This window comes from Taeniopygia guttata, chromosome Z (genome assembly GCF_048771995.1).
Source record: "Taeniopygia guttata chromosome Z, bTaeGut7.mat, whole genome shotgun sequence".
NCBI lineage: Eukaryota > Metazoa > Chordata > Aves > Passeriformes > Estrildidae > Taeniopygia > Taeniopygia guttata.
The window spans coordinates 69,660,684-69,684,723 of record NC_133063.1 but is presented as its reverse complement, the minus strand read 5'-3'; the positions used below and the strand labels follow the sequence as shown (position 1 = coordinate 69,684,723).

General features: G+C 39.0%; 1 protein-coding gene across 1 annotated transcript; it reads right to left on the bottom strand.

Moving 5' to 3' along the window:
- Positions 1-3,350: 3,350 nt before the first annotated feature.
- LOC100227411 (monocarboxylate transporter 13) lies at positions 3,351-12,516 on the bottom strand. Its single transcript, XM_012577727.5, has 4 exons — positions 12,281-12,516; positions 8,616-8,759; positions 6,695-7,501; positions 3,351-4,862 (listed from the first exon to the last, which is right to left on the bottom strand). The coding sequence occupies exons 1-4, from the start codon at positions 12,480-12,482 to the stop codon at positions 4,636-4,638; spliced, it is 1,380 nt and encodes a 459-aa protein (XP_012433181.1). The 5' UTR covers positions 12,483-12,516; the 3' UTR covers positions 3,351-4,635.
- Positions 12,517-24,040: the final 11,524 nt, after the last annotated feature.

Genomic DNA, 24,040 nt, shown 5'->3' with positions numbered 1-24,040 from the left:
TCTGGCATTTTTCTTTTGCTCCTACTTTGTCTGCGGTAAAGAGGAGGTTCTGAGCCGAGGGGATTGTTCAGATTTGTGGGGCTTTCTCCATGAGATGCAGAATGATCAACCATGGATGAAAAACTTTTGGATGCAGTTGGGTGCTATCAAGGTGAGGTTGAGTGACTTCCCTTGCATACAATTTCAGGAGGCCATACCTGGATTGAAGAGAATGGTAGTGCTTTTTAAAACCTCACAATCCTGTTTTCACTGAAACTAACTTTTCTAACTGCTTTGGGGTGAGAAACTCCTTGCAGGTGGGCTGCTCATTTAGGCCTCTGAGGTAATCTCTTGAACAAAATTAATATAATCAGTGCTGACTACATTCTTAGAACTTGGATCAAAAGAGTCCTTTGCAATAAGTTGCTCAGGGAAGTGATAGAGTCACCATCCCTGAAGATGTTTCAGGGGCGTGTGGACCTGGCACTGGATGATGTGGTTTGGATTTAGAGGTGACAGTGGCAGTGGTGGATGGATGGTTGGACTTGATGATCTTATAGGTCTCTTCCGACTTTGATAATTCTGTGATTCTAAGTAATCCCTGTAGTAATAGTCCAGTGAAATTTAACTTGGAATATTTTACTTCAGCTGCAGCTGAAGTAAAAGCAGTTCCAAAATGAATACACTCGGTACTTTGGCTCTGGACATGAGGAGAACAGGAGAGCAGACTTCTGGCTGCTCAGGAAATCAGTCAGTAAGGTAACATGTGAAAATGCTTTTGCAGGTGCTGGGGTCTGTCAGTGCTGGTCACATTTTAAGCACCATCTTAGGGCATAGGCAATTCCCAAATGTCAGAAGTCAAGCAGGTGAGACAGAAGATGGCTTGGCTGAGCAGGAATCTCCTTTGGGAGGTAGAGGCAAAAATAAGGTGTAGGCTCAGCAGAAGTAATGTCAGGTGACGTGGGAGGATTACAGAGATGCTGCTCACCACTGCAGGGAGAAAATAAGTCATGCTGAAGCTCAACTGCAGATGAAGCTGGTCCCAATTGACAGGAACAGTAAAAAGCTTTTTCAAATATATTAATGGCAAAAGGCAGTGTAGAAATGACATCATCCTGATGTTATTTCTATTATATTAAGGTGACAATGAGTATAGTCACCTCACAAACAAGGACATGGACAAGACAGAGATGTTCAACACTTTCTTTGCCTCTCCTTTCAGCACTAGCAAGGGACAAAGGGGATCCCACTGCCTGAAGCTGGAGGACCATGGCTATGTGAATGATCACCTCCCATGATCCTGAAATTGTACAAAATGTCCAGCATTCAGCTGAATAAACACATCATGTGATCGATGATGGCTGGTGGGCTGCACAAAGGGTTACAGTGAATGGGGTGGCATCAGGCTGGTGACCTGTCACTAGTGGGGTTCCACAGGACTCTAACTTAGGGCTTAGATGCTCTTCAACATCTTAATGATTTTGAATGCTAAGTACGTTTGCTGAAGACATTAAACTGGGAGGAGCTGTTGACTTCTGTGAAAGCAGAGAGGCCCTGCAGGGCTACCTCAGCAAATTGCAGGTCACCAAACAAATGAAGTTTAACAAGGGAAGGTGTCAGATTCTGGCCCTGAGATGAGACAACCCTGGATGTGTGTATAGACTAGGGAGTGAGGCTGAAGAGCAGTACTGCAGGAAAGGATGTCAGGGTCCTGCTCTGTGGAAAGTGGAGCATGAGGTGGCAGTGCGCTGGCAGCCAGGAGGGCCAGCCGTGTCCTGGGGATAGCATGGCCAGCCAGGCAAGGGAGGGGATTGTCCTGCTCTGAGCTGGGGCAGCCTCACCTCAAGTGCTGGGGACAGCTCTGGGTGCCACAATAAAAGAGGATGCCTCCTGCCCATAGGAGGGTGATGAGGAGGATGAGAGGTCTGGAGGAGAAGCTACGTGAGGAGTGGCTGAGGTTACTTGGTCAGTTCAGCCTGACTGAAGGGTGGTCTTCAGCATCCTCATGAGGGGAAAAGGAAATCTCTGTGGTGACCAGTGACAGGACCCGAGGGAATGGCCTGAAGTCATGCCAGGGGAGGTTTAGGCTGGATATCATGGAAGTGTTCTTCCCCCGGTGTGTGGCTGGGCACTGTAAGAGGCTCCCCAAGGAAGTGGTCAGAGCACCAAGCCTAACACTGTTCAAGAAGCATTTGGACAATGCTCTCAGGTACATGATGTGACTCTTGGGATAGTCAGGAGTTGAACTTTGATGATCCTGATTGACTTTCCAATTCAGTGTATCCCGTGATTCTGCGATTTGACTTCTTTTGTGCCATTAGACAGATACATAGCAATAAGATGACAGCATATCCAAGGGACTAATACAATTTAGTGCATTTAGCAAAGAAAATAAAAGTACTTCTCACAAGATTCTGTTCAGCCTGATGGAAACCAGGGGAAAGGTTCAGCCTAAGCTCTCTCTGTTTCAGCTTTGCTGCTGCCTCACCCTCATACCATGCACTGCTGTGAACAGCCCAGCTGCATCTCCTCTATTCCTCCCAGGGATGCTGTTTGGTGCCCCCAAAGCTGCTGCTCCCTCTGGCTGAACCAGCCTTGGTTCCACAGCTTCTCAGTGATGCTCTGCTGAACTCAGTTATCTTTGTCAATTTCTGTCTTGTGCATGCTGCTCCTAAAAATGTATGCACAACCATGGAGCAGAGGGGAACAATCACCTCCATTGACCTACTCCTTGTGCCCCTGTTCTTCCAGCACAGTGTGCCGCTAAATGCCTTCATTGCTGCCCATGTGAAAATAAATTGGTGACAGGACTTGTAAATAAAATACAGAATTTTAACAAAACGACAGGGGTGGAAACTGCATCTAGTAAACATTTCTCCATTCTTTCCATCTCCAGCAATACCATTTTATAAAATGGAGAGTTATTTTAAGTAGTGGAATGCTGCAGAAGACTGAAGAATAATACTCCTAGAAAAATCCATTATTTTCAATGGTAAGTTTGAAAAGGATTTTGTTAGATATGTCAGAGCCTTATTACAAGACTTTGCACATCCGGGTGTGCTCCTTCTAATATGCGTTCTTCAATCAAGCCCCCACAGCTAGTTGATTTATTGATGGTTCAGCTGATTCCCTGTAAGGTAAATTAAATTTTTTGAATACTTGTTCTTATGAGACAAGAAGTAATTATTTTAGATGAGAGATTTATGTAAACTGGCTTCACAGAGGAAGTGTTTCAATGGTGAAAATTTTTGGAGTTTATAGGTAGGGCAGATATTCATAATAGTTTGAAGGCTTTAAAGTGCTACATATTTTTCTTTTTAATGTTTCTTTATAAATGTTATTCAGCCTTTTCTCCCTTAAATTCTGTCTTCTCCCAGTAGAGTAAAATTACAAAAACCCCAGTTGTTTGGATACAAACTATTTTTTATTCTTATAAATAGATTATTTACTCAAAGTGTTTGCCTTAGGATAATTGGAATGTGGGACTGAAGGGGGACCTCAGGAAGTCATCTACCCTATCCTACTACTCTGAGGCACATACATTTAGATCCTTGATTGTGTGTTACCTATTCTCTGGTATCTCTGTGTTTTCATGTTCTGCATTCATAGCCTGCATTGTATCTTAACAGGCCACAATGAAGCTTTTTTCCCTGTTACATAACTGTCTTTCTGTGAATGATACCAATTACCAGTTGTCTTAACAATAAAAGGAATTAATCATATTTTCTTCATCTCAGCGTATTATGGATTTGAAGGCTGTTCTCATGCCCTGTAAAACTTTTTGTCTTCTAAACCAGGCAAAATATTTTACACTTTTTCCCTAGGCTATTTTCTTAATTCTCTCATTTATATTCCACGTAAGTCTTTGCAACTCATGTACTTCTTCCAGTTAAAGCTTTGCAAGCATCAATATCTTCTCTATATTACCATTGTTATCTCCTATATGTTACCAGAACACAGAAAGACTTTGCTATTTTTAATATCGGGTTGCATTTGGGATTCTTACTCAGTTTGAAGTCCACTGTAGCCTTAGGTCTTCCTCTACTACTCACCAATCCTTACTTCATTTTGTGTGGGTGTATTTTGCTTTTTACTTCTGATATCTAGGTCTGCATTTCTCTCTACTGTATGCCATTACTCATATAACTTTTACCTTATATCGGGTTTGTTTACTTATTTATCTTACTCCAGCACTGCTCTGTAGAGTACCTGCAAACCCTTATCTCAAAACTGTATTCATTTACTTGTGCTTTCAGATCGAACTTGTTTACTGAAAATACTGGGCACTACTTTCCCAAGTAAGCATTTGTGAGCTGATGACTCTTCCTTTTTTCAGTGATAGCTGCATTCAGCAGTTGGGGGTGGGGTTTCTACCTGCTGCACACATGCTTCATGGCAATTTAATTTAGACCATGGTTTGCCTAGCACAGCCCTGTGGGACTCTGCTGAAGACTTGCATAACCAAAATGCAACTTCAATATCAAAATAATATGGTAATGGTTACTGCTCTAGTTTGCATGTAAATTAATTGTCTTCCTTGGTTTCAAACAGTCCTACCCAAAACTTCTGTTCTTTTGTAAATCCTAATAATAGTGAATTTGGCAAAAAGAAAACACTTCTGTGTGTCCTTGAGATGCTGTCAGAGGTCTCATGTAGTCACACCACTACATTGTGCTCTCCATACTTTCTGGTTTGATGTTTCAGGATATGGAGAGAAGGGTAGGGTAATGTTGACTTTTCTGGTTTAGGTCTAATCTTGCTTCCTCTTATTTTTCTCTGTTGGAGTCGATCTAAAATAATTAAAAATCCAGCTGACAGGACAAGAATGGCTCCTGCCATGTAGAAGCCTGCTCTGTAATCTCCAGCCATGTCCACAATCAGACCTGGAGAGAAACAAATGACAGGAATATGATTGATGGAGAACAGGCTAATGTAAATTAGCTCAGCAGTGTGTGTGAATATATCCTCTTACAAAGGCAATGTGCTGGGCTACATACTTGTCTACACCATAAGTACATGGAACATCACCCCAAGTATAGCATTTTTCAGTTTGAAACATTATTCATGTCTCATTGTTTTTCTTACATGAATTGCTAGAGAAACAATTTATTATACAAGTTTGAAGCACTTTCCAACCTAAAGTGTGTCAGACAGTGCAGGCACTGGCAGAAAAAAAAGACAGACTGTGCACCTATGTATGTGAGCAGCTCCACTTCTGTGGTGTAGCTGTCACCCGTTGCTGTAATTTGGACCATAACTACAGCATGAGTGAGTTTAAAGAAGGAAAGGAGATTCATCTGCTGGAAAAAAAATTGGAGAATTTGTCTGATGTGTTACGGGTTTCCAGTTCATCATTTTACAAAGAGTCACAGATGTTAACAAAAAGACCTTGGTTTTCAAGGGGATTGAGGCCAACCAAAATATGTGATGCCATTGTGTATTATACTGAAAAATTTCTACAGTACAGTAGTACAGTAATAGCCTGCAGCAGTGTGTCAGCTGCCCTGTGGGTATGATGGCACATTCTTCTGTGGGCTGATAAAGATTGCTTGCTTGTGGGAAGTTTGTCTATGTTTAGGGTACTTCCTAGCCCACATTCTAAACTAAGATCAGCCCTATACAGGCACAGGAACCATGAACTCAGATCTTTCAGATTTTACACTCAAAGGAGGAGAGGAGAGCTTGAGAGGCATTTAGGGTTCCCCGCTCTTCCATATCTTCTTTGTAGTTTACTAAATACACAAAAAGGGACCACAGTGATTCCCAGATAATCAGTATTAGTGACCAGCAATTAAAAACTGTATTTTATTCAGATCTTTCCAAAACATTTTTTTATACTGTTCTGCTTCAAGCCTTCTACAAAGTTTCCTGGTTCCTGTATTTTCAGAAGTTAATTTAAATGTTCCATTATTCAGTCTGACTCATCTGCAACTGATTAGCAATGTCATTACCACAAAAGTCACTTGTAGTGTGTGAACAACAGTCTTTGGATGAGGACTTAGATCTGCATTGTACAAGTCACGCTGGTCTATTTTTTTTTGCTGTATCACTTTTTAAAGTCTCTACAGCTTGCAGTTCATTTGTCTTGCATTTTTCCAAGATGACTATATCTTGTTAACAGCCCATAAATCCATGTGCTCTCTTATTGTCCACTCTCTGTTCCCACTGTTCTTATGTGCTGCCTTCCCTGTTTATTATAATACTTGGCTCAAATGCTGTCTAAAACCAGCAGGCATTTCTCTGAATATTTCCTTGAGGTTTGCATAGCCTAATGTTTCAGTCTGTTCAATTTGAACTTCTGTAGAAACCCTCCCAACAATACCAACATTTGTGCAACATCACTAGTCTCAAATTTCAGTTTCTTCTCTGAAAGTGTCTGTCTGCTGCTTGCCCCAAAGGCACACTTTCTTAGCTAGATAGTTGGAGGCCACCAAGTGGCATTATGTGGGATTCAGGAAGCAGGACCACCATGTGAACCCTGCCTTTCATCCCTCCTTTCTTGTTGTAAAGGTATCTCTGAAATCACACAGAAGAGAAGGAGCAAGGTATTTTGGAGAGGATTTAAAGTGGCTATTTGTTTTTATGTACTTCTTGGCTCAGATACCCCTGAGCTAAAAAGGGGAAATTTGAGTGCAGATCCAGATCTTTTCAATTTGGATTACCATTCCCTTTTCTTCATTTTAACTGTATTTGGCAGTGAGTTGTCTTAACTTACCTGCAAGAGGAGGCCCCACAAAGCCTCCAGTGCTTCGAATAAGCATGAAAAGTCCTAGGGCACTGTCAAATTCTGGCATGCCTACAACATCTGCTAGCACTGTAATGTGAATGGCGACTGTTGTACCAAAGAAGAATCCGTAGAAGCCAGTGAATATTGCCAAGGAAAGGTAATTGTTAGCCAGTGGCAAGAGCATCAGGGAAGTACTGATCAATGTAATCGCCATTGCCAGCAAATGAATCGTTTTGGTAAGATGGAGGTTGGCATACCAGCCACACAGCAATCTGCCTCCAAAGTCCACCATTGCCAAAATGGATAGGAGGGATGCAGTCCATGATTCATCTATTCCCAGGCTGTAACTAAGTGGAACTAAAAATAATGGAGGAACAAAAAAACTCATAGCAGCTAATATACCAAAAATGGCATAAAGTACAAATTCTGGTTGCCTCACAAGCATCCAGTTGAAGGTTTTGTGCATGATGGGAGACTTATCTTCTTTGTCTCTCCTGTATGCACCGCTGCCAGGTGGGGTTTCAGTTTCACAATGGCTGGCCTCAAGGAAGGAGCTGCCTGCCAGGGGTCGCATCAGTACTCCACAGACACAAATATTGAGTTGGATGCCACCTATGATCAAGAGGGCACCTTTCCATCCATATTGACTAATCAACCACTGGAAAAATGGCCCAAACATGAATGCAAAGGCACATTCTCCAGCACTGGCAATAGCATTGGCCAAAGCCCTTTTCTTGGAGAAATAGTGGCTAACAATGCTAATGGCTGGCGTCCACGAAAAAGAAATGCCAAGACCTGAAAAATACCAATAGAAATAGCACTGGTTAGACACTATTGAGGTATTTTGTGAAGGTGGAAATTAAAGCAGTCAGTGCTTCTACATTTGCAAAGTTAAAAAGCATTAGAAAGAAAACATTTTTGCCTAGAAGAAGAACGAGCTTAGCTAGAATAGGTGTAAGAGTGTATATGTGACATATTCTGTACATTGTATATATTCAAGTGAAAAAGCAAAACATGAATTGTATACATTATTAGATTCTCACTTAAAAAAAAAGTTGGTTTCACAGCTTTGCTAGTGCATGAGATATCACATGGTCATGAGGTTGAAGCTAGGCAAATCTCAGTATCCATGCTGTCTGTGTTAAGGCTGGTACTAGGTCAGACCAGCAGGTTAAGCCTGAGCTGTGTTCAGGGTAGACAGTGAGGTGGGACATGAAGTAAGCTGGTGTATTGCCTCTATTTGCTCTTAATTTTCTTGCTCAACTGCTTTGAGCAAACTTAAAACCTGCTCTAACTTAGAGTTTTTTTGGTGGCTCCCCAGACTCTTTGGCAGCCTGGGACTGCCAAAGGGTTCAAATTCCAGACATTTTCTCAGGCATGCAGTGCAGAACTCAGAATGGTTTATTTTATTCCCTGCTAGCTTTGCTTCCTGTTCCAGGAAAATCTGCTAGCTGTTAGAGCCAATTTTCTGGCCTGGTTTTGCCTGGAGTAAAGGAAAGGATTGGAATAAAATGAAAGCCTGGGACTCTGTTCAAAATATAAGATAAGCTGATAGAAAGTATAGGATTTGGGATCTCCCTGTCTTTTTACTTCAGTACCCTTTATGACTTTTTTTTAAACCTTCACAAAGCTCTGATCTCTGAATGAAAAATTAAACTTAATTTTCTGCTTGCATATAATTTGCAAGTGTAAATCACTGGCCTCTAAATATTTGTCTTCTTTGTTGCTGCAGATTTCCTGTACAAATGCTTTTTTCCAGAGTGGGATGTGAGGGAAATCACTTTTAAAGAGCATTGCTCATTCTGGCTGATCATAAAGTCAAAATAGATACCAGATTTTAGAACTCCTACCACTAGCACCCTCAAATAAGTTGCTGATGGAAGAAAGCCATAAAGGCATAAATTCATACCCTGTAGGAAGCCAGTTGTTGCATACATCCAGACCATGTTGAGTCCAAAAAATCCCAATGCCATTCCCGAAAAAGCCAGAAGTCCTCCAGTGATCACTACTGTCCGATGGGTATATTGTACACACAGCGAACTGGCAACAGGGGCTAGATCAGCAGAAGAATCAGACAAATAAAAATACATTAGGAACATTAATCTGATCAACATGGCCAAATAAATATTTTGACGAGGACTACTAGAGAAATTACTATTCTTGAGGCACAGGTTTGAAAATACATTCAACATATGTGGACTCTTCTTAAAAGGAAAGAGCATTTTAGTGCCTTCCTTCTACTGATTTTTATGTAAGGATACAACTACCAACATGGCAGAACCTCATGGACTGTTTTAGTAGAAAGTGAAACTTCAGCCACGGAATCTATAGGTTCATCTATAAAAATTGTACTATTGAGAATGTGTTATTGGTATGGCTGGCATGAAAACTTTCTGGAGAAAACCATCTTTTGTTTTCTAGAATTTTGCAAAAATCAACCCTTAATAGAATTTTAAAATTTTATAAAGGACTAAAAATTAGGGTTTATTTTGTAGTAATACTTTTTATAGCAAATTGGCCATTCATTTCTTAAATCTTTGTGGTACAGTTTCTCACAAAAGAGTGCAGGCGCTCTTCAACACAAGGGCAAAGGTGCAGGTGGTACAGATCTGATGATAAGCAGCTGCTTTGGTCTCTAATCACTGTCTGGAAACACCTGAAATGTTAGGGATATTTTTGCTTAATTAAGGCTAGTTTTACTGCCTGGCTGGTTTTTCCATCAGCATGGCAGGAGTCGAGGTCAAGGCCGTAGGATTTCTTTAAATGGCCATTGCCACTAGGGGGTTCCCAAGTACCACCTGGCATGAACCAGCTCCCCGCAATCTGTTAAATATCCTGGGAACTGGAGTTCATGCATAAAACAGAATTCAGTTAACGGGGACCACGCCTCTAAATTGAAATAAGTAGGAAGACAATTATTAAAAGAGAATAGCCAGCAAGAAAGGTTTCGTAGTAGTTTGTAGGGACAGGTTGTTGTACATTAACCTGTGCTAAGATCAGAATTAAAATGATTTGGTAGCTAGGATAAGTGAAATAAACCTGACAGAGTACTCGTTGTTGCAAAATCTGCAGCATGGACATTGTCTGACAGCAGAAAAACTGGCAGGAGTTATACAAACCTCAAATGTCTCATCAGCTTTTACAGCAAAAATCTGATAATTTTATAAGCTTGTAAAAATGATACTGAAATTCAGTCATCTTAAGATGTAGTTGATGAGACATGATAATGTACATACAGTTGGTGAATCATAAAATATGATGAAAACAAGAAGACAAAAGTAGACACAGGATAACATCCATGAAAGTTCTTGAAGACAGGAAAAAGTTCTGCAGCTGAAGCAGAAATCTTGCCAAATCTCAATTCTTAAATAGCAAATAAGAAGAATAAACAGGCAGAAATTAAACATGAAGTAGGAAGAGAAAAGAAAGAAGCTAGCCACAGAACTGGAAATGGGTAAAAGGGCTTGACTCCAGAGTCTGAAAGGATAAGGGCAACACACAGAAAATGCACAAGTGATGGAAAGGGATGACAACAAGAGCAAAGAGAGAAAGATGTTGGGAGGTGTACATCAGTACCGAGAGAAGGCTGGTGAAGGTGATGGGGAGAATCCTTGCTGTGGTAAACTGAACAGCCTGTTGCAAGTGCAGACCTTGGGAGTGGAAGTACATGCTCTCCTTCGACACAGGAAACAGACCTGCTGTTGAAAGGATCCAAATAGGAAAAAATAATAATTCAGTGATCATCCTTCATACTGAGCCAAGTGACACTTAAGGTTTCCCAGAGACAGACATTAAGAAAGACTAAGCCAGGCCAGGAAACATGCTCAAAGAACTGGAGGCTCAGGTGATCTTCATCATGAAGTCTTGTTGTCCCTATAAATGAAGCAAAGGCAGAAGAAGATGAGGAAAGTTGTGTATTGACCTGAGACATTTATAAACTGCTATACAGAGGGGTTTGGAATGTTTGACCACCAAGCTTTATTCACTGCAAATGGATTTTTTTCAATGGATTTCGAAGGATGAGAAACAATCTCTGCTGAAAGTTACACTTTCCTTCCTTGGCGTAGGCTGGCCACCCACCTGGTTAGGCAAATCTATTTTTTCTGGTTTATACTTCATATTATTGTGTCATTTGCTGTATTCCTTCATACATTCCTATACAATGTAAATATATGCTATAACAAAACAAAACCTAACTAAAACAGGACTGGAAAGTTTTTCCCTCCTATGCTGGCTTTTTCTTCTCATGAAGTTCAAATGCCTGAATGAGACAACAGGATCACAATATGTGAGTGATACATCTATTTTGTTAACCAAATTGATAGATTACCATTTATTCATTTCTGTGGTCTGTGAAGCAGGTTTTTCAAATTTTTTTTTCAGTTAATTATATCTGCCACTGCAAAGTAGGCATCAAGGATAGCAGTTAATGGAACTGATAAAATCTTTTCAACTCATGACTTATTACTTATAATCTTTTTACTTTGACTTTGGGTTACTCTTTTTTTTCCTTCTGAATACATTTTTCAAAGAAAGATCATTTGTTCTTGATGTTTGGAAGTACCTGCAGTTCCATGCAATAATACTGATAGGTGTGGACTGAGTAGGATGCATGTAATTATACAGTGTCTATGCAAAAAAGTGTCTTCCGAAACAAAACTATGATAGCATTTATTATGTAAGGATATTTACCTATTGCAACCATATATCTCTATGAGAATATGCAGAGCAGACTTCACAAATTCTGTGCAGTTCAAGCCTGCATGTTTGGAATCCTCACATCATGTGAAGAATCATGCAGTTTACACTAAGGACTCTCTAAACAACCAAGCTGAGTCAAATGCAGTATCAGTTTCAAATTTTTCCCTCCTTCATTTGGTGTGATCTAGTATTTGACCTCACTGCCTTTGACTGGGATAGTTCACTCTACCCCTACTCTCTGCTTGCATGGTCATGTCTTTATTGAGTTCCCTCTGTGTGAATAGATTTATTTTTTTTTGCTTTTTAACTCAGTGAGTCTTCTGGTAGATCAATAACTTGGAATCATAGTAAGAGGGGTGAAGATGACATAGAATTGGTAATACATGCAAAGAAAGGGGATCTTGGTAAAGATAAAAGAAGTGGGAAAAAGCAGGATTGAGAATCATTTTGGTAGCAGATGGCTTACCTGATAGATGGGGTCACAATCCTTGTATTTTGAAATACTTTGAAAAAGTGAGCTTACTCTGAGATCAGTAAACTTGACAAACTGTTCTAAGAGCTTGATTCAACAAGCTCTGTGGCTATCAGAATTATCTCTAATGAGTTCTACTCAAAACCTGTAGCAAAACTGAATCATGAGTTTAAGTACATGATGTTTTTTCAAGTAACCAGATTCCTGTTTCTACAGAGTTTTCTTATTAATCCATTTCATATATGAAGCAGTAAATGCCAATTTTCTGAAATTTTTCTGTATTTTGTGTAGAGACAGAAGAAGGAAGTCTAGACCTTACATTTTTTAAGGTTTTTATAAGGAAGATTTTCAAACTTTCTCAGGTAGTTAATATTAACATAAAATGGTAGAGGAGTACCTACCTCCTAGATGAAAGACAGCAATAGTTACTGATGTGATCCAGGAAGTGGTGCTTGCAAGTTCATCAAAGTGCTGCTGGATTTCAACAAAGAACAGACCAAAAGTCTTGAGGACAGCAACAGTGAGGCCCATCACCATGAAGGCTGACACTACCACAACCCATCCGTAGCCACCATCTGGTGGATTGCCGTCTTTAGCCTGCATCTTTTCTAATTCTTAGATGTTCTCTGGTTTTTGGGTTGTTTTTCTTTTTTTTTTTTTTTTTTTCTGTAGTGGTAGTGATGGTGATGAGGCTTTTTAACAGATCTGCAAATTGGTAGAAGGCCCATTGTTAAATAAATTAATAAAAATATTCTAGGAATGGCTTACACAAGTTAAAATCCACAAGCTAAAATACAACATTCATTACAGTGGTTTGACTGAAAATATTACCTAGGTAACAGAGGCCTCAAGAGACAGAAGACTGAATAAAGAAATTTTCAAGAATTTCAGGTACAGAGTTAAGAAAATAAAAGAAGCGTGCAGATGCCAACAAAGGAGAGAAGACAATGGGAAAATATTAGATATTAAGATTTTCAAAGAAGAATTTTAGGGTCCTCAACATTTTAGCATTTATAAATATTAATAGTTTCTGCAATGCCGAGCATTTTTGCCAAAATGGTGCACATCTTTTTATATATCCTTGCAAAGATATATTCATAGGCAAGAACATCTAATTAAGCACAAAACTGAAAAAGCATATTTCCCCTTAAAAGTTTTGTGATAAACACGCAGCAATCATGTGGTGCATGGAGGACATAGGATCTGGCTGGAGGGAGAGAAACATTAATGTATTCTTCTGGTTTCTTCATGGGCACTAAATTCTGAGGAGGGATATTGTGCAAGATACAAAAGACTAAAAAAGACCTATTTCAGGAGGAGAATGGGAAACTTGAGACAGCTGAAGATGTACTCTATTTAAAATTAGCTACCCGGTGTGCACCTGAGTAAAATGAACTGCATGAAGGAATCCATACCACTTGAAATTACCCAGTACAAAGAAGCAGCCACTAGCCCTGTGATTTTCTCCCTTGAGGTGCATGATCTCAGGAGGATCTGAATACTGCAGCAGGATGGGGAAAAGAAGCCATGAGAGCATTATAGAGATCAGAAACAAAATCACTGCTCTGTGTCTGGACTGACACGGCAGTGGACACATTTGCACATCTTAAAAAATCTTAGAACAGCCACAGGAGAGGGAGAGACTGCCTTATGTTGAGGTCTGTATGAAGGAATCAGGTTTTCATTCCCACAGTTTCTGGGAAGCATTAATACTTGTATTAGTGCTCACTTTATTATAAGAAAATAGAGAAATTATATCAAGATGCAGCAGTAGCATTCTGACAATGCTGAGTTCAAGCAGCATGGTCATAATTTTGTTTGAGGCTTGGAAGAATATAAAAAGGATGCAACACTCAAGCTAAATAAGCCTGCCTAGGGAGAGTGGTACTGATATTTCTGCATTCTGCATAGACATGCCTGGGCAAGGATTATAATTTGTGCCACAAGACAGATAGAAGAAATCCTGCTGCTTACCAGGCAACACCCAGACTAAAACAGGCATGATAAAATCTACATGACATCACCCAGCACCCTTCACTTTCATTAGGCAAACTCTCTCCCAGGAGAAGAATAAATTGGGCCGTACTGCTCACAAAACTTAAATAAACAGCATGTTTCCTTATGACAAATACATATTTTATGTCAGAGGTCAGAATTCATTCTTCACTGCCTTTTAATGATCACAATGTTACATGTAATTCCAAAATGAAAGTACTATTTCAGTTGCGTTATTAATTAATGAGGTAGTTATTTTCCATCAGCCCTATGGATTTGAAAGCAGTGCAGCTACATACTACAGGGAATTGTTGAAATGCCTGAACAGAGTAGAAGAAAGCATAGCTATTACAGTATGGGAACATGTTTCTGACACCATGCTTTTGCTTTCTTCCTCCTTCACTTACAAGAGAAAGTTTATTATAAGATCATGTAATTGCAAATACCCTAAGCTGAAAAAACCTACATAGGATCTCCTTTTGCTCTTAGCTATTTAGTAATGGTAAATAGTAAGGTATTAATATCTTCACTAATCCATTTTGTCTCTGGAGCTAACCTTCTAAATAAAAAACAGGAAAGACCTGTAGGGAAATTTCTCCTTCTGTTGTGCCTGGTCATACACAAGGTCTCTCAAAAATGTAAAGCTGTGCCTGGAATCATAAGCATTCTGTCTAGCATCCCACTGACTCCTACCTCCAGAATTTCTCATGGCAGCTGGAACACATGTCCTGTGAGACACGGACTTAAGTCAGGAAAGCCTGTGCTTGGTGTGTGTATCAGCAAGAGCTGAAATCTCTGCTAGCAGTGTTATTATGCTCATGGTAAATTTTGCCAGCAAGAACTCGCAGGCAAGAGTGCAGCCTTTATCTTTGCACCTGGATAGCTACAAAGACGCTTTCTGAGACACCAGGGTTGTTTCTCTATTCATGCTCTACAAGTTCTCCAAGCTACTTCTGCTTTGATTCATGCCAGTGATTCAAAAAGTTAATCAGACAATAATAAAAATAAATTATAAAATGCTTATCTTATTGCTTGCATTTTAGGGTGCCACATAAACTTGTGAAGACAGATACTTGTTCTACTTGGTTATCTTGTGCTCCATGTTCTAATTAACTTTTTACAAAAGAGCAAATTAATTGAATATGTTTGCTGCACATTGCAAAACAACATGCTGGTGGAATCAAGAAAAATTGTTGTTAGTATGAATCTTAAACTTCTTGTTTTTATGGAACTCATACTTGACACTCCCCAAATAAGTGTATTCACTCTCTCTGAATGGAGGTTCAGTGGGCTCCTTGTGAGATGGTGATAGTTACAGATATAGGTTCCCCAAGAAGACAAAAAATGGCAAGTATTAAGTTTTTCCACACTTAGATAAAGAAATGTGACTTGGTAATGTGTTTTTGGTTTGGGTTTCCAGTACAAATATTATACTATTACCCTGGATTCAGACTTTAAAAAAAAAAAAAAAAAGAGAAAAGGAAGAAAAAACAGGAAATGTTTATCATAATGATTTTATCCATCTTGGGAAACAGAAGAGAAACATGCTTTTGTAGATTTGCCTAATTTTTCAGTGTGGTTTTAAGAAGCATTGTATGTATTAACAGAATTTTAGGCAATTTATACCAGTATTCCATCATGAAATTGTTGAGCAAGCATAGCAAAAGCCATTGCTGTCATTACCACAAAACCACTTAATATACATAGACGCAAAAACTTAATATACATAGACACAAAACTACTTTTACCAAAGGCTGATACCTTGAAACAGGAACTATGTAAAACTAAATAAAAAATATATCTTTAATAAATTAACAACAGATTAAATAATATAGTCTTGTTTTATTGGTTGTATTAGAAGAAAGATGGAAAGAAACAAAGATATCAATTGTAATTTATGCTGAAACTCCCTCCACACATGTGACTTGGTACACAGGCAAGGAACAGGCTATGTTCATCATATTCAGATACCTTATGATTTTCATCTAACACTCAGACTCGCTGAATGCTATGAGCAACCAGTTAGAAGTACCAAAAATCAAGTCATCAAGACATTACCTTATTCAGATAGCCAAGGTTTGTAGAGGATATGAAGACCTTTCTTCACCTTCCAGTTGCATGTAAGTTCTCGAGTTGTGCCGCAAACCACCAGGTCATCTTTCTCATCTGAACTACCATCTGACTAGCTGAACAAACAATTTTGTCTCCTCCAGGATGTGGAAGAATTGGATTTTATAAGAATCCCGTCCTCCCCTCCTCAAAAGTAATTTGACTCCACCTATACTCAGAAAAAACAAAGTTCTGTCCTGACTAGAGATCAGAGAAACAAAATCAGGAATGGATGGAGGAAACTTACAAGAGGAATGCAGATTTTTGTTTTATTTATCTGTACTACACTTACAGTAGCCTTGGACTGCTGTCCATATTTTCTAGTGAACTCAACTATTGGACCAACCAGAAAGTTCAGATGTATCAGCTGACTTCAAACTCCCCTGTGTTCTGGGGCATTCACTGCAAATGTTTATTCAAATTTGAAATTTATTTGTGGCTTCCCTGTGCTTGTGCTGTTGGACAGATGTTGGCTACAGTGAGCATCACACAGCCTGCAGCAACTACAGAAGTTACTGGAAGCTTGAATGTGCTCTCCTGAGCATGATATAGGCATATTTGAACCTTTCACCACACCAGAGCAGTCCTTTACTTGTGTGATTTAAGAGCCCACAGTTAAATACTGCTGGTCCTTGTAAAACTTTTCTCTCCCAGTTCTCACTGCTAGTTTATTGGAACTTATTCCCTTTCCTACCAATTTACCTTGCAATAAGGTTGTGGTGGCTATACTGCTACTGTAATTGTTGGGAGGGGAGAGGGGGCAGGGTGGGCTGTTGCAGTAGCTTGTTGCATTTTGTAGTATTTTTATTTACATGTTTGTATACTTACTTCATGACTTGATCAGTAATCTGTGTAGTTAGTGTGTGCTAAGGATAGTATAAATATACAGTTGACCTGCATAACTAAGAAACAGATACATTTCATATTTTTGGCATATTTGAATGGGAAGCCAGCAAGTTTGTGATGTAACATTCTAATTTTCTTTTGCTGGGAAAATTCTCTAGAGCTATGTTTTAGGACTGGAGAAGACAAAGTCATGGCAAAGCAAAATTATGGGGTAGTTTTTGAAGTGGAATTAGTGTGCAGTTCATGATAGAAAAGTTGCTGCTACTCCTACTTCACCTTCTTGCTACCACGTGGGTTTTCATGCAGTGAACTAGACTGGTGAACTGACCCTGCCAGTCACTACACTGGGGCAGTTTCCTAGTTTGGAGAAATTAATTGTGTGTTTTTACAATGCAGAAGGCAGGAAAAAAATGTAGCCAGGAATGAAACTTGACAGATGAGCCTGCTTAATCCAGAGGAGAAGATCACATGGCGTTTGTACACAATCAGTGTATTCACATGCCCTGTGAGGCCACCACATTCTGACCCATGATGTTGCTGGGTGCAGGGGTGTGACTGATTGGCCTGTATTTCCACTGGTGTTCCTTATTCCTTTGCTGAAAACAGTAATTATGCTTCCCCTTTGCCAGTTATTGATAGCTCCACCACCTTCACTGCCACTTACTTCTCAAATGTGACACTGTGGCTCAGCCACTTCCTCTGCCCATTTCAGAGCCCACAGCTCGTCCAGTAAGCCTCCTGGTGTATCTGCCTGACTTCCTCATTGTTGGGATGCTTGGAATAGGTAGACATTGAATATTATATTACAGTCATGGGAACTGAAGTCTATAAACAAAATAATGAAGTCTGGAATATTCACTGTTCAGTCCATCACATTATTTTTGACATTATATTCACCAATATTACTGGAGTTAATGTGCAAAGGAATATTGTCATGGACTAACATGACTTTGTCTCAAAACCAGAATGGTCTTAGTGGGACTACACTGAATGTTCATTTTCTACAGTCCTTCCTGCTAAATACATTTAGTCTTTACTCATACCATTTAGTTTGGGTTATCCAGAACTACTATTATGCATTAATACCATAGCAGATTTTGCTCATCTGATCAGGCTAAAACATTTTCACATTTTTCTGTCAACATACAGAAATTTTATGCTATACTTGTGTACAGCACATCTCCTTAATCATCTAATGGTTTTCTCCACTTACTAAATCTACAAATAAAATTTAAGTATTTCATATTTCTACTTTAAAAGTAAGAAAAAAAATTGTAGCGTGCACTTCTATTAAACTGCTTACTTTATTTCTTGTTCAACATTTAAGAAATGGTAGAAAACATTAGGAAAATTTAGAAAACTCTTAGGAGAACTTTTAAGAAATGTTTAACATTTCAACATTTAGGAAATGTTAGAAAACATTAGGAAAACTTAGAAAACTCTTAGGAGAACTTTCATCTTTCCATTCGTAACACTGGAGGGAAAAAAGTTTACTCCAGGTGGCAAGAAGAGACACTTCTCCTCAGATCTATTTTGTCAGTTCAGCTTTCACTAATTCCAAGGGTTAGCTTCCACTTTAAGTGCTTGAGTAAGCACAAAATGCATTCACAGGTAGACTGATCCATTAAATATTTGGTGTAAAGTAAAATGGGAATCTCCCTGGAACATCTGTATTTCAATAACAGCAATTCATGATTATGAAGAGATTATGCTTAAATGCTATCCAGTCAAGTCATGAAGAAATATTTAACCATTCAGAAGTTAGTGTGTCTTGGCTTTTATTACTAGGGTTATAGAATGAAATCAGCAATGGTTGAAACAGAGGCTCGATATATATATATATTTCTAAAATGCCTCTTTCTCAGTATTCTTGAAACTGGAAGTAGTGATTGTCTTCTCTGCTGCTGTAAATAATTTTGGCTCTACTGATTTAAAAATTACTTCACTCCTTTCACCACCAGAGAATTTCTTCATTGATTTCTCAATGGGAACAGGGCTGTCTTTGAAGAAAACACTACATACCCATCTATTGGAACTTATTCCCTATTGTTACTATTGCAGTATATATAAAATGAAGGAAACAAGTCTCTGAAATGAAGTTCTTATTTAAATAAATGCACAAATGTAGAAAGCCAGCCTGGCATAAATACACACAGATCCTGGCAAAGTCTCCTCGCAGTCAGCTGTGCTCAGATGGAAAGGCACAAACCATGCCTCCTGCATTCATCAGTCTTTCATGGTGATCATGCTTGTCCCTCTGCTTGGAACTACCTGCTCTTATCACATACATCCTCTTTTTTTTTTGTCCCTGACCAAAGCCTTCTGACACCATTAATAAACAGATAATAAGCCAAGATAAAACACTACCAGGTCATATGATCCATCAGCTAAGAGAATATTGATTGAAATGACTGCATCCAAACGACTGTGTTTGATTTGTGGTGTTAAGTGATTACTAATGTAATAGAGATAGCCTGAAAATAAATATTCTGAGGACTGTGTGCAGGAGAGACAGCATATGAAAAGACTGGAAAATTGTTATGTAAGAGATAAACAGGCTGACATCACTGCCAAAATAGCTGACATGGGATGATAAATGAACCTGGGTAACATATGTGGATAAGTACAGAGGTACTTAAGGTCTTGAAGGAAAAAAAGAATTTAATCTTAATGTGATTAGAGAAGAACCAGGGTGGTGATTCAGTTGCATAAAGTTAGGATGACCAAGAAGATGTGTTTTGTGGAGATAGAATAGTTGGTAGTGATAGCTGGCAGATATCAGAGAGGCTAAAGAGCAGAAAGAGGTATCAAATAAGCAAGTGAGTGATTAGGCTTTGTCAGAAGCTGTCAGACTGTAAAAAGTGAGCTATTTAACAAATAAAAGAAGAATAAGTGGCTTGGTTTTGGACTGGGTTCTGGTTATCTGATTAGCAGTTTAACAAATTCTTATTAGTTTAAGATTGACTGAAGCTTTACAGGCTGGAAGCAAGTGAAGAAAAAGCCATCTGTCCTGAAATTACAGTCAGGTGTGCTGATTGCTCCCTTCCCCAGGGAAACATCAGTCCCTGGCCTCCCTTTATAGCAAAGGGAATGCTCAGTCTATATGGAACGGGGGGCAGAATATCTACGGGGAAGAGGGTGACATAGAGCCTGATTTGGCTGTAAGTGGACGGTACATTTATCTGAATAAAGGTTGTTTATTTTATTTTTCAACAAGCACTAATCAGTTCCTTTTCTCTGTGTAATTCTTGGTTGTCATTATAGCTTTCATTACAAAATTATAGGATAAGAAGAAGAGGGGGCATGGGAAATGAGTACTGCTAAACAGGGAAGAGGGAAATGCACTGCTTAAGTTTACCAAAACTGGTTAAGTACAGTGCTGATGCAACAAGAGTCTCTCTGTGCCCTATCAATCTAGCATCTATGGGTGGCTTCTCCCACTTCCTGTTCTGAAAAGAGTGACCAGGACTTAATCATTCTGCTTTAATTATAGCATGAAGGTGAGACTGCCCAATACTTGGGTATGTCTGGAGTCAAGAAGGCATTTTCTATCTTCGTACCTTAGGAGAGAAATGGATGTGTTTGGCTAAATTTGCCCTAAATGTCCTCTAGTTGATGCCTGGGAAGCTGAGAGCACAGATATTAAGGGATATAAGCTCATTAGACTTCCTGTGCTATTTTCTTAAACTAGCCTGTGACACACTGTACTATCCATGGCAAGGTGCTGTATTGTGGAGTTATGATAAAGTGAGGAAATAAAGTCCAAGAAGTGCCATTTCCTTGACAACATGAAGTGTGCCTGTATAGGAGAATTTTCAGAATGAACAGCAGCTTGTATTGAACTGAATACAAAGATACACAAGGCTGCCTTGTATTTCTAGAAGGATGGATTCTTGCACTTTTTATACTCTTGAAAATATTCTTCCTAGTTTCACTTTTAAGATGGGGATGGCAACAGATAATGAAGAAGAATATGTGTTGACTCAGAGCAATACTGAATGCTTACAGAATTTGCAAGGCAAACATTTGCAGTATACAGAATAAGAAGCAGGCCACAATTAAGGGACAACAACTGGACTACTGGTAGTAGTGCCCAAAAATCCACCTAGAAGACAGGGCAGAAAACTAATTTAATATGAGCTTCTAGTTACAACACTGTTGTTACAGGAGTGAGGTAACTGCTGGATATATGGTTGAAGAGATGAAAGATCTGTGCCTAAGAGAGGAGTTAAGATCTAGCAGCAAGCCTCGGTGATCCAACACCACCTTCTGTGCAGGGAAGCAAAGATTTTTCCCAAGCCTGCATGTGTCACTAAGGAAAGGTTGACATAACAGGCCCTGGAAACTCAGAATGTAAAATCTGATTCTTCTTCCTCACAGTGTTTCCTGCTGAATCCAAATTGCTTTGAAAGCTGGTCTGACAGAGAAGCTGTGGGATACTGAGTGGATGGCTGGAATATGCTGCAGTGACAGAACTAGATTCCCAAGACAGCTGGACAGAACTGTCATTTCAAAGCTGTGGCAACATGCTTATGTTAAAGCAAATAAACATCTCTGCCTCCCTGCAGAGTAGCAATGATCTTACCGTTTTATGTGTCACTGGCATAGGTGCTGCAATACTACTTCTTTTGGTTTAACAATGCAGGTAAGTTACTAGAAAACTTGAAATCATCAGAATGGTTAGCAGGAAGATAAAAGGGCTGGAAAATAACCAGTTTATAAAACTTAAGCTTGAAGATGAATGTAAGAGGGGTCTTGATCATGATGTAGTAACACCTACACTAGAGTAGACATCTTGTAACAAAGGGATTTTCAATTTATTTGTCAATGATGTAAGAAGATTCAATGGATAGAAAGAAATTAATACCATCAGTAAGTCACATTTTAATAAGAAAGGTGACAATGGGAACAACTTACCTATTACTTCATCACTATTTATTTTTAGTCAAAACTGAATGTTCTTCTGTAGACGGTGTTCTAGTTCTCTTGCCCTAGGTAGCTGATGGTGGCCTTAGTGTATAAAACATTCATATCTGTACTTTTCTGCTAAGCAAGATGCTAACCTGCTATGACTTAACTTACTTTTGCTACTAAACAAGAAAACAAATCCAACCCATAGTCCTTATCAATAAGGAATTGTCTTCTTTTTCTGCATAAAACAGGGTTTACAAGTATAAATAATGCTCATGGGATTTTCCACTTTTGTGAGCTGACAAAATGACCCAGCTTGGATTGCAAGATACTAGGTTAAACACCAGCATTCTTGACATAAAGTCAAACTGAATTTATGCTGAATAATTTGATTTGAAATCAGATCCAATTATCTTAAATTGGTCATTCCAGACTAACAGAGCAATAAAGGGCACTGTGTTTGTTGATGTATTTGACCTAGATATTACAGTCATGTCAAAACATGTAAGATTATAATTCCAGTCTAATTAATACTGCATAGTGCCCTCCCAAATACTGTACTCAGAAGAGAAAATAAAAGTGTTGTTGGTCTTTCAAACATACAGAGTCTTTCTGATCTAAAGCAGAAAAATTACTTCTGAATTTTGAATTGACAGAATTTTTTAAATTGTTTTGATCAATACAAATATGTCTTTCACCAAAATTAGTATGGTCAAGACTTTTTCTTAAAAGGGATGGTTTAATGTTCAAATATTGCCCAAAAAAAAAAGGAAAATAATTAAGAAAACAATGAATTTTTTTTACAGTTCCAATCCTCACGTACACCTAGAGCCAAAAGAAAGAGCTGCACATCAACAAATGATGTGTAGTTCCTACTTCTCAAACTGTACACAATGCTTCAGATCAACCATAGTAAAATTGATACAAAGAAAATATGTTGCTGGAGAGCTACTGGCCCTGCATAAAGCTGCTTAGGTGAGTTTTTCAGCAGTGGTGGCCCCCCAGTTTTTTAACACTGATGATATTATCCATTAAATCAAAATAAGAGATTAAAGCCTCTATTTGATTCATTGATTGTCTTTGCTATATAACTTCAAGACCTATACAAGAATTTCAAAGGAGAAATGGAGACCTACACTCAATAGCAGGCCCATCTTTCTTTAAAACCATTTTTTCTTAAGTATATTAATATTACTACCGTAACATCATACAGGTTATTAATATTGCAAGACTTTCACTGGACTAATTCTGCATTGGTATTTTTAAGAAAAAAATATATTGGAATTTTTCATAATAGTTTCTAATGTAACATCTACTTTTGAGAACCTAACTTGTAGGCATGTTTGCTTGTGAAGAGAGAGGTAACATAGGTAAGTGAGACAAAAGCAGGAAGGAAGAAAAACTGAACAAAACAGAATAAATCAAGCCTCTCGGACTAGAACTATGTTACTGGGTCGTAGCTTAATCAGGAGTTGTAAATCATAAATTGTCATCACTAATCTTGTCTGTACTGAGGATGCAGTGAAGCAAATGAGAAAACTTGCTAAGCCTGATTATGGAAATTTCCTAAAGAATCTGGGGTGTGCAGACAGCATAGTCAGCATCTTTCAGTCCACCATTTTTTTCAAACTTTGTAATTCCTTAGAGTATTGCAAATCCTATTAGTTTTCATTTGCCAACAAGGGCAGGGTAGAAAGCAGCAGTGTTCAGTGTTTATTTGCACCACTGGATTTATTGAAACTGCCATTTCTCTAGATCATTACATATTTTGTTTCCAGACTACATCACAAAGCAGCAAAAAATAAGTATATTTTAGGATATCTTAAAAAATGGTGAAGAGCACTGGAAAGCAGTATGATAAACATAGGGGAAATGACCACAAACAGGTCTGTGCCATCATTCAAAGACAGTGTTCTCCCCGCAGAAGAACTGTGTGGAGTGCTGCATGAGTGATGGTCCTTGTCATTGTTCGGGCCCCATCCTCATGGGTGCTCTCCTTGGCATGAGTTCACTGGAGGCCACTGCTCACTAGCACCTCGTGGCACTATCGCTCTGTACCCCAGCCTACTTGAGCTCCAGTCTGGGCACTGCTACAGCTATGAAATGCCAAAGATAGAATGCAGTGGAGGGGGAAACCCTTCAAGTGCTGTTACTTCGTGTTTTTTAGGGTTAGGGTTAGAGTTAGGGTTAGGGTTGTTGCACTTTGCTGCTCCCCTGTGTGGCACCACCCTTACTTCTGGGTCACGGGCTCTTGAGGGCAAGAGAGACGTGGAGCTCCTGGAGCACGTCCAACAGAAAGC

Bases quoted from the DNA above. Each gene is read 5' to 3' on its own strand.
- LOC100227411 (XM_012577727.5), bottom strand. From the start codon at position 12,482: ATGCAGGCTAAAGACGGCAATCCACCAGATGGTGGCTACGGATGGGTT. The intron at 8,760-12,280 runs GTAGGTACTCCT...CTGCTGATCTAG, and splicing joins TGCTGTCTTTCATCTAGGAG to CCCCTGTTGCCAGTTCGCTG. The intron at 4,863-6,694 runs GTAAGTTAAGAC...GTTTCTCTCCAG, and splicing joins TGTGGGGCCTCCTCTTGCAG to GTCTGATTGTGGACATGGCT.